This window comes from Gymnodraco acuticeps, unplaced genomic scaffold, assembly GCF_902827175.1.
Source record: "Gymnodraco acuticeps unplaced genomic scaffold, fGymAcu1.1, whole genome shotgun sequence".
In the NCBI taxonomy this organism is placed as follows: domain Eukaryota; kingdom Metazoa; phylum Chordata; class Actinopteri; order Perciformes; family Bathydraconidae; genus Gymnodraco; species Gymnodraco acuticeps.
The window spans coordinates 407592-421579 of NW_022991960.1; the positions used below are offsets into that span (position 1 = coordinate 407592).

At 39.9% G+C, this 13988-nt stretch overlaps 2 protein-coding genes across 2 annotated transcripts; one reads left to right on the top strand and one right to left on the bottom strand.

The window, feature by feature from the left end:
- Positions 1-130: 130 nt before the first annotated feature.
- On the bottom strand, positions 131-5983 carry rragcb (Ras-related GTP binding Cb). Its single transcript, XM_034200725.1, has 7 exons — positions 5503-5983; positions 4781-4984; positions 4496-4695; positions 2253-2367; positions 2027-2169; positions 1788-1936; positions 131-1027 (listed from the first exon to the last, which is right to left on the bottom strand). The coding sequence occupies exons 1-7, from the start codon at positions 5683-5685 to the stop codon at positions 882-884; spliced, it is 1140 nt and encodes a 379-aa protein (XP_034056616.1). The 5' UTR covers positions 5686-5983; the 3' UTR covers positions 131-881.
- Positions 5870-13988, top strand: ppt1 (palmitoyl-protein thioesterase 1 (ceroid-lipofuscinosis, neuronal 1, infantile)). Its single transcript, XM_034200726.1, has 10 exons — positions 5870-6064; positions 6766-6887; positions 7797-7906; positions 8663-8790; positions 8961-9031; positions 10809-10911; positions 11031-11121; positions 12501-12599; positions 12679-12750; positions 13521-13988. Exons 2-10 carry the CDS (start codon positions 6773-6775, stop codon positions 13641-13643), a joined length of 912 nt encoding a protein of 303 aa, XP_034056617.1. The 5' UTR covers positions 5870-6064; positions 6766-6772; the 3' UTR covers positions 13644-13988.

Sequence of the window (13988 nt, forward strand, 5' to 3'; positions counted from 1 at the left end):
TGTAATAGATTGTTATAGTGTTTCTCAAAATGATGAAATATTATAATTATAATTACTATCTTAGAATTATAAGATACCTACTATGCTTTTAAAGTTAAATCCCAAAGACACAGGTAAGTTTGACTCATCAAAATATTAAACATATTTTATTAAAGAATTATGTACAATTAAAAAAACAAATCTCTGACAATATTATTCAACACTTGCATCGAAAAGTAAACTGTGGAGTGAATGTGTTCAGAAGCTTCGTCACAAGCTCAGCAGGGGGGGGGGTTTGTGCGAGAGAAAGGCATCGTCCGTTATTTCCAGACTCCATTAGGACCAACACGCTGTTGAATCGAAGCGAGGCTCTAATGGTGAAACTGGCACAGTGCGGGGATGCTGAGCAGAGCACATGAGTCATTATCAACAGAAAACACAGCAGCACAAACACTCTGCTGACTTTTGTTCATACAAGGGATTAAATGCCTTCACAGCACTCTATAATTCAAAGCAAAATAAAGCAGGAACATGAGAGAAGTTTGGACTGTAAAGTTTTGTTGGAGGAAATGCATTTGAGAGCTTGTCAAAGGAGTTTTTCGCTCACACAATGAGCGCTTAAGGAGTATTTGTATGAGTACACTGAAGTAACTGGCCATTAGGTAAACATAGCTGACATCTCGATACATGTGCAGAAACTAGGAAACAGTGTGTGTTTTTTTGGCATAAAACACCCCTGTATTACTGGACAGATGTGTATTTCTAAAACCATATATTTCTTTGATCATATTTAGTCTATTTTCATTATTCAGCTGACACACACTCTGTTGCACACAATAAGGCAACATGTGCTTGTAAGGAGTAATGTTTGCTTTCACATATTGTATGCATCATTTTGTGTATTAAACAGCACTTCCGTTGTGCGCGCCGGCGTACTTTAGTCCCGTCAGGTTGTTACTGGACGAGCGGGCGCCTTGAGGCAAGTTTCCCACTTCAAACACTTCGTGGATGGCTTTTCGGAAACAGTGAAAGTTGTACTCTATCAGACCTGCCAAGAGAACACACGTCATTTAAAGCTGAATTTTACTTAATAAGAAATGTTACAAGCATAGCATCCAAAAACAGTGTTCAAATCGCTCAGAGCAAATGGGAAAAATACATATTAGCTTTGTCTTGCACACTTAGAAAAGGAAAACAATAATAGGGAAATTGTTTGAGATTGTAATATTGACTTCAATATGTGCCTTGCTGTTGTAATAGGTGCACATTTGAGCTATTTAAACTGTAGTTAAACTAGAAAAATGCATTATATTTTCCATATGTATACAACATTTGTATACTTTATAATCTTTAGCTGTAAATAATTGTAGTGTAGTAATAAGTATAATATTCTAAAGTATAAGTACGAGTACCTCAAATGTCTACTTTAGTACGTACTTGAGTAAATCGACTCCACCAGTGAAAAATAAACAGAATAACATTTCAGATGAAACATATAACATATTAATAAAAAATAAATACATTTTTGATCTTAATCTTACTGCCCACATTCAGTCTTCCTTTTTTAAAGCTAAATATTCAATACTCATTTCAAAACACCTGGCCCATTTAAAGAAGTTGACTATTTATGGTATGAAAAAGGGTGCCTTAATGTGTGCAGAAAGTTTTTAATCAGCTTAGAATTGATGATAAAACAGCCGGATGAAACCTCGTTTTAGCTTTAGACACCTCTGAGTTGGCAGCTTCACACCTCATTCCCTCTTTCCTGTATAATCAAACCGCTGTCGACTAGTGCCAATGTAACTGACCTTTCCTCTCGAAGCTCTCCTCCCTGAGGATGCAGACGAGAGCGAGGAACTTTGTGACCTCTTTCAAATAAAGCACGGTGGAGTTGTTCAGCCTGATGATAGCCGAGGACTCCTTGTCGTAGGCGCAGCCGCTACCATCCTGCATCAGCCTGCCAACAGGGGAAGGAAGGCACCTTTAGACTTTCAAACCACAGGAAACTATCTGTGCCAACACTTAAAACAAATATAAATCTCCTCACCCGTAAATGCAGGAGACATCAATGACAACATCGATCATATCGCAGCAGAGTTCGTAGGACTGCATGTCCACCGGGGAGCTGTCTGTGGCGATGTAAATCTTACTAACAACGTCAAACAGGAAGGCTTTCTCGATCCCAGAATGCTGTAAATAGGAAGGATGTAAATAAAGACGGTACAAATACAGACGTAAACGGGTTTTTTCTGTAATTCAGTGCATGAACATACTGAGATGAAAATGTTCAAAAGGTTCTCCAGTGTTGGCAACTGAGGAAGCAGCTTCTGGACGACTTTACTGAAGGCCTCGAATATGGAGTGGTCGTAGATGCTGGTTAGGTAGAGGCTGAGGAGGGAAACAAGAGAGAGGTTAGCCAAACAAGTCTCTACAACTATGAAGGTTTCTCATTTCTCTAGTTTCCCCTCCTCGACTCCTCGGTCCTCCGGTAGTGACCCGGAAATGGATTTCAGCGAGCCATGTTGAAGGACATCTCATTTCTCTAAATGCACATCGAGGACCGAGCGTCGAGGAGGCTCTCTGGAGGAGCTCTAACCGAGGATACACTGATGGGTCCTCCACGGCTCCTCCGCGGATGTATTTCCGGCAACAGTGATGTTTCAAAGAGTCGTGACGCACGGCCGGACTTATCTCAGCCAATGACAGCTCTGCATGCATCCCCTGGATATTATTTTAGAAACTGCTTTCATCACAACGCGATGTTTACAGAGAGAACAGCTGTGAGGTCCGTGCAGAAAGCAGAGCAGTGTGTATATATCACTCAGTATAACAGGCCTACATTACTCTCTGTATTTGTATGCTTTAGTTTAGTAGATATCTACAAACAAAGAGTCGATATTTTTCTAAGACCATTTAGTGCTTCACATAATAAAATACACAACAGCTGTAGCCTGATATATAGCCTATTATATGCTTTAGGAGCTGTAGGTGTGTGTGGTACAGGTGTGTGTGCGGTACAGGTGCACGTGTGTGTGTGTGTGTGCGTAGATGCGGCAGACAGACAGGTCTCAGTTGGTTTGGTGTCCTCTGCTTACTTTTAATACTTGTAAATAAAACTTTTGGCCCGTAATTTCCATTCCTCATTGTAGCGACCAGAGAGGGGGGGGGGGGGGGGGATATATCCAGTCTCTGATTGTGTTACGTTATTATGAGAGTGCTCTCATACTTGTTTGATTCTGAAATTGTATATATTTATATAAATATATGTGTGTGTGTGTCCGCATCTGTAGCCTGTTATTGTCTCATTATACCGCACTGTGAATGAATTAAAGTAAATATATAAGTGGTCATGGACACATCTGTCCATCAGACAGAGGGCTGCTGTGCCTCCTGTCATCATTAATGGACGTCTCTTTAAAATGACCGCTCAGAGGAGAGGAGTTCTCATTTCTCTAACGGTTACCGCCTGCTGCTTTCCCTCCTCTCTCCTCGGTTCCCCTCCTCTCTCCTCGGTTCACATCTCCTGTGGGCGGGACTAAGACTTGAGGATAGCACTCGAGGATAGGAGTCGAGGATAGGAGTCGAGGAGGGGAATTAGTGAAATGAGAAACCTTCTATAACACTAAAGATTTCTGCTCACTGTGAGGACATAAGAACAAATCAGTTCAACGGCTCCACAGACAGAATAGAATAGAAACATGACACTTTACAAATGTCTGACATTACCAACAGGTGTCCCACAAAAAGGTAAAAGACACCGCTGCAGTCCAAGCTTTATTTGTTAGATCTATGCGTTTTGGACTGAATTCAAGCTTCTATTAAGGTTTTTCAAATGAAGCTTAAAGAAATAGGGGAAATTGATTTTTGCAATTGATTTTTTAGTTGTAAAATGCAATGTATGGTGCTAATACATTTCTGCTACAGTTGCAACCCTTAGAGTGTGGCAAGCAGGAAGCACAGTTTCGACTGCAGTAAATATGTTATTTTGTTTCAAGACCTAAGGCCACCCACTGTGAATTGTAACAGGACATTTTACATGTTGTGAATTTGAAAAGGATCTTATCTATCTTTTTTCCAATACATTTGGACTTTTGGACAACACAAAGCTCTGGGGTATGTGGAAATGTTTGGATGTCATCATTATGAATGAAGCTTGGAATTTTTCGGTACAGTCCTATCTGCACTGACCAAATGGTTAAACCAATTGAGTGAAAAGGGACAGGCTTATAAGAAGCCAAACAAACTTAAGCTTATAACGTTTTTAAAATGAACAGTTTGCAAAAGTAGACTATTGCTGCATGCATAACTGAGAAGTCACTGGATAACTATCTGTGGGTTTGTCAAGATGAGCGACATCTTTCACATTAGACACATTTTCTAAGCAGAAGTAAAAAACATTGATAATTGAAACTTTAAGCACTTAAATGCAGATAGTGCCAAATATTGTAAAGAATCAACTAGAACTAATCATTTCTAGCTAAATCTAGAGCTAACTCTTGCAGCTAATCTTGCTCACCTGAGGTGCAGTTTCTCCAGGTTAGCGTCTGCCAGCTCATCGTTGGTCCTCTGATGAATGTCCCTTTGTGTTTCTATTTTGTGGTCGTCTGACAGACCGTCAACTTTATGGATGAACACCTCAAAGTTGATGTCTGGATTCACTTTGTAGGCTCTGGATACGGTGAGATGCAACCGCTCGAGAGCTTCGACGTAGTCATCCTGACGAGAAATAAAAAGAGACGTGTTACTTCATGTCACACAGGAAGCCTTTAGAAACCTACAAACTTCTTCTCTTTTATCCCACCTGAGCATCAATGACAAATATCAAAGCGCCGGTTCCCTTGAAGATCATCTCACTGTCAAACGTGGGGTCCAAGAAGTCCACCTGGCCAGGGAAGTCCCAGATCTGGAAGTTGACAAAGGAGCTGCTGGAGATGTCGTCCTTGTAGATTTTGTTGGTGCTCTCCAGGAACAGCGTCTCGTTGGGGGACATCTTGTGGAAAACAACCTGGTCAGAGGAGAAGAGGATTAAGGTCAATCTCTTGACTGATCCACAGCCTTCATTCTTTTACGCCTATGTTTTTCTGCTTTCATTTATTGCCCTTGATATTAAGTTTATGTGATTGGTTTGGAACTACATGCTACTTCTGTTTATCTGTAAATAAACACCTATTCCATGTCTGTCCATCCTGGTTCTATCAAATTGTTTTTCCCTGAGTTTCTGACTTTTTTGCTTTCTTGGGGATTTATTGCAGGATATAATGTGTATTATTTCTAGCCAGGGGGCTCTAATAAACTGGAAGCTTGTTTAACCTACCGCAATGCATCATACATTCTTAACCTATGTTTTGTATTTGAAAGCCTAATTTGTAGTATTTAGCTCATATAACTCTCAAATAGTTGTAGTGGAAGTATCAGTCTAGCAGTAAGCAGATTTACTTACTGTTGCACTACAACTACTTCTGGGGGCACTAACATTAATGAAATGTGTAGAATGTGTATATTTTAAATGCATATGTGCCCTACCTTCTGAATTGATGACTTCCCGCTGCGCCTCAGTCCCATCAGCAGGATCCTGGGTTTGTCAGCTGATGTGGAGCAGTTCTCCTCCAGATCCTGCTCCTCTGCCCCGTACCCAAAACTTTTGGGAAACGACCCCACAACATCGTAACTGCCCGCTAACGTGGGGTCCTCGTACTGAATAGACATCCTGTCCTTTTCTCTCCGGCCTACTCTTTGTTCTTTTAGATGTACTGTCCTGTACTGACTAATAAATCTGGACAGGAATGTTGTTGATTTTCACGACGAACTAGCATGGCAAGCTAATTAGCTAGCAGCTGTCACTGTCGTGTTTATATAAAAACGCCAAGTGAGGCGGACACGTAACCACACGGGGTTTAAAATAAAAGTTACTAAGAGGTTAAATAACCATCATATCGGTAGAAATGTGGGTAACGCAGGTTACAAAACAGACAGGATTAGTAACAAGAAAAAGTCTAGTCACAAGTTAGACGCCTCTTGAAGCTGATTGGCTGTTCTCCCTAAACATAGTCATGTGACAAACAAAAGCAGGAAGAACACACAAGCGGTGAGTAATGTTTTTTAGACATTTAGGGTGTTTTAAAACCTTATATATTGCTTTTAAACTTAAAGCTCCATGCTTTTAACGTTATGTTGACTTTCAAAATTCTACATATTTAAAATTCTGCAATTGTATGTTTAAAATTGTAATTATTTATTGGTTTATTTGATGTTAACCTCTTTGATTAGTAAGTTAGCTTGTCCATGCTAATTTCCGCAATGAGTCATTTAAATTGCCTTTATGTTTTAAAAGTACTTTATAAGGTCTAATTCCCTGTCTTAGCTTTGTGGCTTTTGCTGATAGATCTGAAACAGTCCATGAGCAGTTATAATGAAGTGAACGCATTGAAGATAATAGGAAATGCTGCTGTCAGCTTAGTTTCTGACTGTCACATGACTGCTACAGAGCATTTCAGCAACATTTACTTATCCCAAATTGGGAGTAATCCTTAAAAGGGAGTAATTCAGGAATAATTGTAGGTTTACCTAATGTGTGAAAACAAGGAAGTATTTCTAAGTGTTGTTACATGTACAGAACAATGAACAATAAGCCATTCTTATTAAAAGAAGATGTAATATATAATAGCTCCTGTTGTCTTGCGATGTTGTGTTTTGATAAAGTAGTACAACATTAAGAAAGAGAAATATGTATTACATATTTCACAACATAAAAATGCAAAATTCAACCCCTCATGTGTTTGTTTAAAGGTCCAACATGAGAGCAGCCCTCCTGTGTGTCCTCCTGGCGGCTCCAGTGCTGCTGGTTGCAGGAAGCCCAGTTTATAAATCCGACAATGGGACCGTACCACTGGTGATCTGGCATGGGATGGGTGAGTGACGGTGCTGCTGCCCATTCTTACTCTGAAATAATACAAAATGACATTAAGGAGCTGTCTTATCAACCTTCCTGTGGTATAATTTGATCTGTTTATTTATCCCTTTAACTTCCAGTTTCCCACTTTACTTCTGTAACGTATCTATAAGTTTAACAAAAATCTTATAAAACTCAAGTATCACTCATTATTTCATATTTCATATCAGCTTGTTCCAGCTCTTTAATGAAGCTACAAGGTGTTAAAACTAAGGGACATATTATACAAATACAAATCTCATATCATCTCTACTAAAGATGAGTCTGGCTTCACAGCATGACTTTATAATTATGGACCCTATAGCAGGAAGTGAGGTTATGTTAAATGCAATGACATTTTATACACTATACAATGAACATATTTAAGCATCTCCTTTGTGTTACAATTCTAAGACTTTACAAGAGACTAAATAAAGCTCCTGATCTCGCTTTGAAGACTTCACAACAGAAAGGGAAAGGTACTGCAGGTGAGTGCTGTGATAAGTGAAAGCAAAGAAAACCCAACCACCACTTCTTTATAGACTTTTAAATTCAAACTGACTGACCTGACCTATGATGTGAGCGAGGTGTGTCGTGTAGGCTCAAAGTTAAACTTAGAACTTGCATACTGTGGAAGTGAAAAACAAAACACTTCTCCTTCAACAAGAATGGCCGGTACCTCTGAGGTCAAGTTCTACTCACAATTATGATTCCACTTAAGCTCCTCCATGTTTTAACAGCAGAACATTGTTCTGTGTGTTTCTGAAAAACGGCTTGTGTTTATGCGCTGCTTCCTCATGAGCAATACACTCTGTATTATTATTATTGTGAGTCAATGTGAGCTAAATATCTTGAATTCTAATAAAGGAACTGTTTCTGTGTCCACCAGGCGACAGCTGTTGTAACCCGCTCAGCATGGGGGCCATGAAGAAGATGATCGAGGAGGAAATCTCTGGCATCTACGTGCTCTCACTGATGATTGGGAAGAATGTCGTTCAGGTACTTGAACACTTCCCCAGCCACAACCAACCCCCTTACAAAGGAACTTATAATATTAAATGAAATATTATTGAATATCTCTCTGTTCTGTCAATTCGTTGTTTTTTTTGGAGCTAATTTGACATGTTTTATAAATATTATATTGTTTTTTGTGTGTTTCTCAAGCTATAAAATAGATATAGTTTTGTAACTCCAAACTTATAAATTCATAATGTATTTTTATATCAAATAGAAAAAACTTCCTTTATTCCTCTTGTACAAACAAATACATCTGAACATATAATAATAATTTAAAAATGTACTACTACAAATACTAATACAAAAATTAACTTTAAAAAAGCGCTTACAAGGTGTTTTACAAAATACAACGCTTTACAACACAAGTATAGAGAACAAAAGAACATTTCAAATACAATCACACAGAGAAAATGCAATAAAAACATATGTTGTGTTTAACCATCACATGTGAATCGAACAATCATAGTGTGATGAACACATCCACCTGACGTGTGAGGATTCCCACCCTGTGATATTTGCAATGCCAGTGGCACAGGTTACATCAGGAAAGGAGCTATTTTACAACTTCACGGTGTCATTTTTCAGCGTTAATATTCATAGAAAACCTGCATGACTCTGCTTTGATCTGTCGTGGCACCGTGAAGTCATCTCTCCGCGTTTCTCCTCAGGACGGTGCTCCTTTTCTTCGTCTTAATCTGCCTGTCATGCTTTGAACTTTTCATATTCCCCCTCCTGCAGGACACAGAAAATGGGTTTTTCCTGGATGTGAATGAGCAGGTGTCCATGGCGTGCAGTCAGCTGACCCAGGACCCCCAGCTGAAGGGAGGGTACAACGCCATGGGCTTCTCCCAGGGGGCGCAGTTTCTGTACGTAACTGCTGTCCTGCACACTTGATGGTTTTTACATTTAGCTAATTCACTGTTTGTGTGTGAAGTTTCCTTCTTGTCTGCGGAAGGAATTATTGTAAGAATAGCAACATCATCGAGTGAGAATCAGGAAGCTTGGTTTTGATACTTCCTGGTTCCTCTTTTTCTAGGAGAGCCGTGGCTCAGCGCTGTCCCTCTCCACCAATGAAAACCCTGATCTCTGTCGGGGGCCAGCACCAAGGTAACATCATTACAACAAAAAAAACATTAAAGCAGAGCTGCTGCTGCAAACCATTTCTGTTTCTTTTTGTGTATACTGATCACACAGAGTTAATGAATGGATACATCTATATAACGTGTTGGAGTTGCATGTAATAATAAAATCCCTAAAGTATTGCTATTATGCTTTTAGTATATAACACAATCTCTATTATACTTAAAAATCAACAATAAATGGGTACACTTACTAGTGTCATCTTTGTTTTCAAAGTCAGATACATTTTCTTCGTCTGCCAAAGAGCTTCATTGTTGTCTCAAAACAGTGAGTCACACAGACATGTTCCTTCATTACCATGATCGTGGGCAGTGTAGTTTATTTTTAATACTGCAAACATTGTCCTGCTGCTGTAAATAGTCAACAAATGCATATACATTAAAACAACTTCTCCTACGTGAGTTACATTTGCAAAACCATTGGAATCAAATACAAATTGGTCAAGTGGTGTAGCAGTGATTATTTAATCCCAATAATACTCAAGTTTCAAAGTTCATTCTTGATATTGAAAATAACAGTTCTCAACACAAAGGTCACTTTATTAGCTTTACTGAGCTTTGGACAAAAGCACATGATCTTACTCAATGTATGTTATCAGTGCTGCTCTGACCAAATACATTTTGTCAGTCATGTCTTTGTGAGCACTTGAAAGACTTCTCCATGTCAGATCCTCTAGTGTTAAAGGTCACCTATTATGCAAAATCCACTTTTCCCCCCTCTGTGTAAAGAGATTCTGAAAGTTTCAGGAAAAAAGATTCTCTCTCTTTTTGTCCTGATCCATTTATATAAAAGCCTGTCTGAAAATGAGCTGATTTGATTTTGGCCACTTTATGATGTCATAATGATTTGTTGGCTTGTGTAACCATTAGCCAATCACCAACCAAGGTAGTCATTGATCATTGTGGAGAGCAGGCATACGTTTTGTTTTGTATTATAGCAGCTATCGGATGGAATCAATACATGGGCTGCACAGCCTGCACAGGTTGTCATGACTCATATCCGACTATCACAAGTGTAATCACAATGAAAAATGTGCCGGATTATGCCACAATAGGATAGCAACAAGTCGTCAAGATAGTCAGTTTAGCTTTGGTTGCTATGCTAACATCACCCATTTTATACCAGAGAAACTTTCATAACAGCGTTGTGATGCCAAACAGCGGGCAGCACTGCAGCGGTCGGTAAATGCCGCTGAAACACATTCATAAACAATGAACCACGGCACTCTGGAGAAAAGTACAAGGGTTGAGAAGTCGTTATTTAATTGAATCTGGCTTCGTATGATTAAAAGCAACACGATCATCGACCCGACGCCGTTGGGGAGAAAATCAGCGGCGTAAGCGGTGACGTCATGACGCAGCAGAGGCAGCAACAGTCGGGCTCTGGGCGGTGTGAACAAAACGTGGGCTGAAAATAAAAACCGGTTCCGAATCAGAAACGCTCTAGCACGGAGCTAGAACGGGAATCGCGTTGGTGTGAAAGGAGCATCAGAGGGGCATGGGGAGTGGCTCCTTATTTTCATCTAAAGTGACAGACAGAAAATCAGCACTTTTGAAACAGGGCTGAAACAGAGGGGTTTATGGGATGCTGCAATGCATGATCTGTTTGGTATTTCAAGACAAACACTTCAGAGACATGTTTTGTATATATCTGAGACCTATAATATATTGATGAAAAATAGTATAATAGGAGACCTTTAATACTATCTAGTCACAAATTGTCTTGTTGTGTTTGCGCCCCTCAGGAGTGTACGGGCTGCCCCGGTGTCCCGGAGAGAGCTCCCATATCTGTGACATGATCCGCAAAGCTCTGAACAGCGGAGCTTACAGCGACTTGGTTCAGAAACAGTGAGTTTCCTCCCTCTCTGAAGGATTGTCTATCTCTCACTGATGAGTTCAGCAGCAGTGTTGATGTTGTTTGTCTGTCTGTCACACTATCACTGACCGGATGTGTTTGTGATTATCAGCCTGGTGCAGGCCCAGTACTGGCACGACCCGCTGAACGACGACCTGTACAAGAAGCACAGCCTCTTCCTGGCCGACATCAACCAGGAGAGGGTCAGTATGGAGGATGTATGAAGACAGCTTCAGTCTGCAGCCGCAGCACCTCAGACAAACTGAAGTCTGAGGAACAAATGCAAATATAACATAGGCGCATTCACACTGCGGTACTTTTCCCACAAAGGTTCATGTGAACTTAGTTCATGTGAACTCTTTAGTTCGCATGAACTAAGTACAGATCGCGTTCACACTGGAAAAAGTCCCTGGGGGAGGATTAGGCAAATGAAGCCGCTGACGTCACTTGTTCTTCTTCTGCTTTGGGCTTACTGGCAGGCCGCAAACCACTTCACGGCGTATACTGCCACCCGGAGTCCCCGGCCGGAAGTCCCCGGAGTTAGGGACTGGCTTCAGAAGCCTTCCGAGTAAATCGCCAGAACGCCGACACCTCCTCATCTCCACCGCTCCCATGTTTTATTTTGTGTTGCTATAAGTTAGTCTCTCTGCGTTTCTGCGCTGGGCTAATGCTAATGCTAATGCGAGGATAATAAAATTGCGGCTTCACAAAACTTTTTGGGAGTTTTGCGGGGCGTGGTTTGCAATCCTTCCAGCCAATCAGAAATATAGCTCTTTTCTCACAAGAGAGCCGCGGGTAAAAAGGTTCTCATGAACTAATTTTAGTACCGGCTCTTTTTGGTGTGAACGCGATAAAAGAGTTCACATGAACTAAGTTCACATGAACCTTTGTGGGAAAAGTACCGCAGTGTGAAAGCGCCTATTCATGCAAAAATACAGTACAATGAGTTCAGGCAGTGGGAGGGCAGCATGCAAGCATTGGCTACTGTGGGAAAGTAAAATGTTAAGTAATAGTTTTTTTTAAAAGAAAGTAGTTTGATAAGATACATGGAACTACAGCTCCTCTTACTGAGGCTTTTACCTGCTGAATCTGGCAGACTTCATTGACGTATTAAGACTGAGATGTGGTAAGAGCACCAGTTAAGCAAGTAAGAAAAATATTTAATATTATTTCCCAATAAGACACCCTTTAGAAACAGTTATAACTCATATTTATTTAATGGTTGATAATTATTAATACATTTAAAAAAGAAACTGTAGATATGTCATACAAAATTGATATTAAGTCAGAGTATAGTGTTTTTATAGTATTTCAAAAATATTTAATCAAAGTCTCACAAAAAGGTCTTGCAAAAGTCAAATTGACTATAAAAGAAACCATAGTTTCCCTTAAAATACAAAAAGTAATTGTATTGCATGCAATTGATTTCAAATGAAGTCCTCCTATAGTGTGTCTGAATGATGTACACACTGTTTGTAGAAGCTGCTGTTGCTGATTGAGATATGTATGTATTCATAGTATGAATCAAACTGACCATCTTTCTCAGTATGTTTCTAATGTCACACGTCCTTCTGCTCTGAAGGCAGTGAATGAGACGTATAAGAAGAACCTCCAGCTGCTGGAGAAGTTCGTCATGGTGAAGTTCCTGCAGGACACCGTGGTGGACCCTGTCGATACAGAGGTAACAAACACACTCTATATATGTATGTTACACTAAATATAATAAAGCAGCATCACTAAACCTCTGATTCTCGCTGTAGTGGTTTGGCTTCCTGAAGACTGGACAGGCCAAAGAGACTGAAACTCTACAGGAGAGCCTTCTCTACAAGGAGGTAAGTCTGTTTATGATAGCATGATACTTGTTCCCCTCTCTTCAATCTTTAATGATATTTGAACTAGATGAAACTAATTTTATCAGCATAGAGTCTCAGTCTTAGCAGGGTTAGGGTTAGTCTACAACGATTTTATACAAGTATAGTTGGTCTGTCATGGATAGCACCTTGTAAAAACAGTTGCAATCCCTAAACTTGTACATGTAATACTAAACCACCCGACATTTGAATTGGTCTTTTAACCTTTTTAAAACGATTCTCATATTTCTGATTATTGACTTAGCCTAGTCGGTTGTACATTTCATCCCAACTCTTTTTGCACGGTTAAAAAGGTGTTACAAACAGAGCTCAAGGAAAAACGTTTAGTCTTCTCTTTTCTGAAGTACTTTTACTCGGTTTAAGACGAACATTGTCCTAAGGTCAAGGAAAGATCATTTATAAAGACTTGCGGGGGAATAAAGGGAAGGGTCTAAAAGAATCATACGGCACTGAGGATTAAGGCAGATATTATTAAAACTTGTCTTGCTTGATCTTGCTGTATGGGATCGCATTATTTCCTTTCTTTTTTCTTGCCTATATATGTAATAAATCATTCCTGAGCATTTAGAGGACTCAAATAGCTCCCATCATGGCTTCCACTTCCTGGTTATTTACCTCAACTAGGACCCTTCCTTGACAAAATAATCATGATAAATGCAGCCATGGTACCCGACAGCGAGGACTGCCTTTAGTTCACTTGCTGAAAGTGAATCATGTCTGTCTCCATGCAGGATCGTCTGGGTCTGGCTGCCATGGACAAAGCTGGAAAGCTGGATTTTCTTGCGACCAAGGGAGACCACCTGCAGTTCTCCAGAGAGTGGTTCACCGCAAACCTGGTGCCTTATCTACAGTAAAACCCTTCCAGTCTGTCATCTCAGAGACATAATAGCTGACGTAAACTATTCTATTTTAAGAGCAATATATTGCAAGTTAAGAGTAAAAGCTTACCGACTAAGCAGGGATTCAGAACTCTCAATCCATTCCTATTGCACTGATTTTGTCGCATGTTGGTTTTTTTTATGTTAATTTTAGAAATTGTTCACATTTCCACTGTTATTTCCACTGTGAGCTGTTATGGTCATGTTTTGTTTCCTAAATGTAGTGAGACTTTTTATTGTATTAGTTGTAGGAGCCTAATGTACATCATCTAACAGCCTCTGTACAGATTGTGTTTAATCCAATAAAGACAAAGCACATTA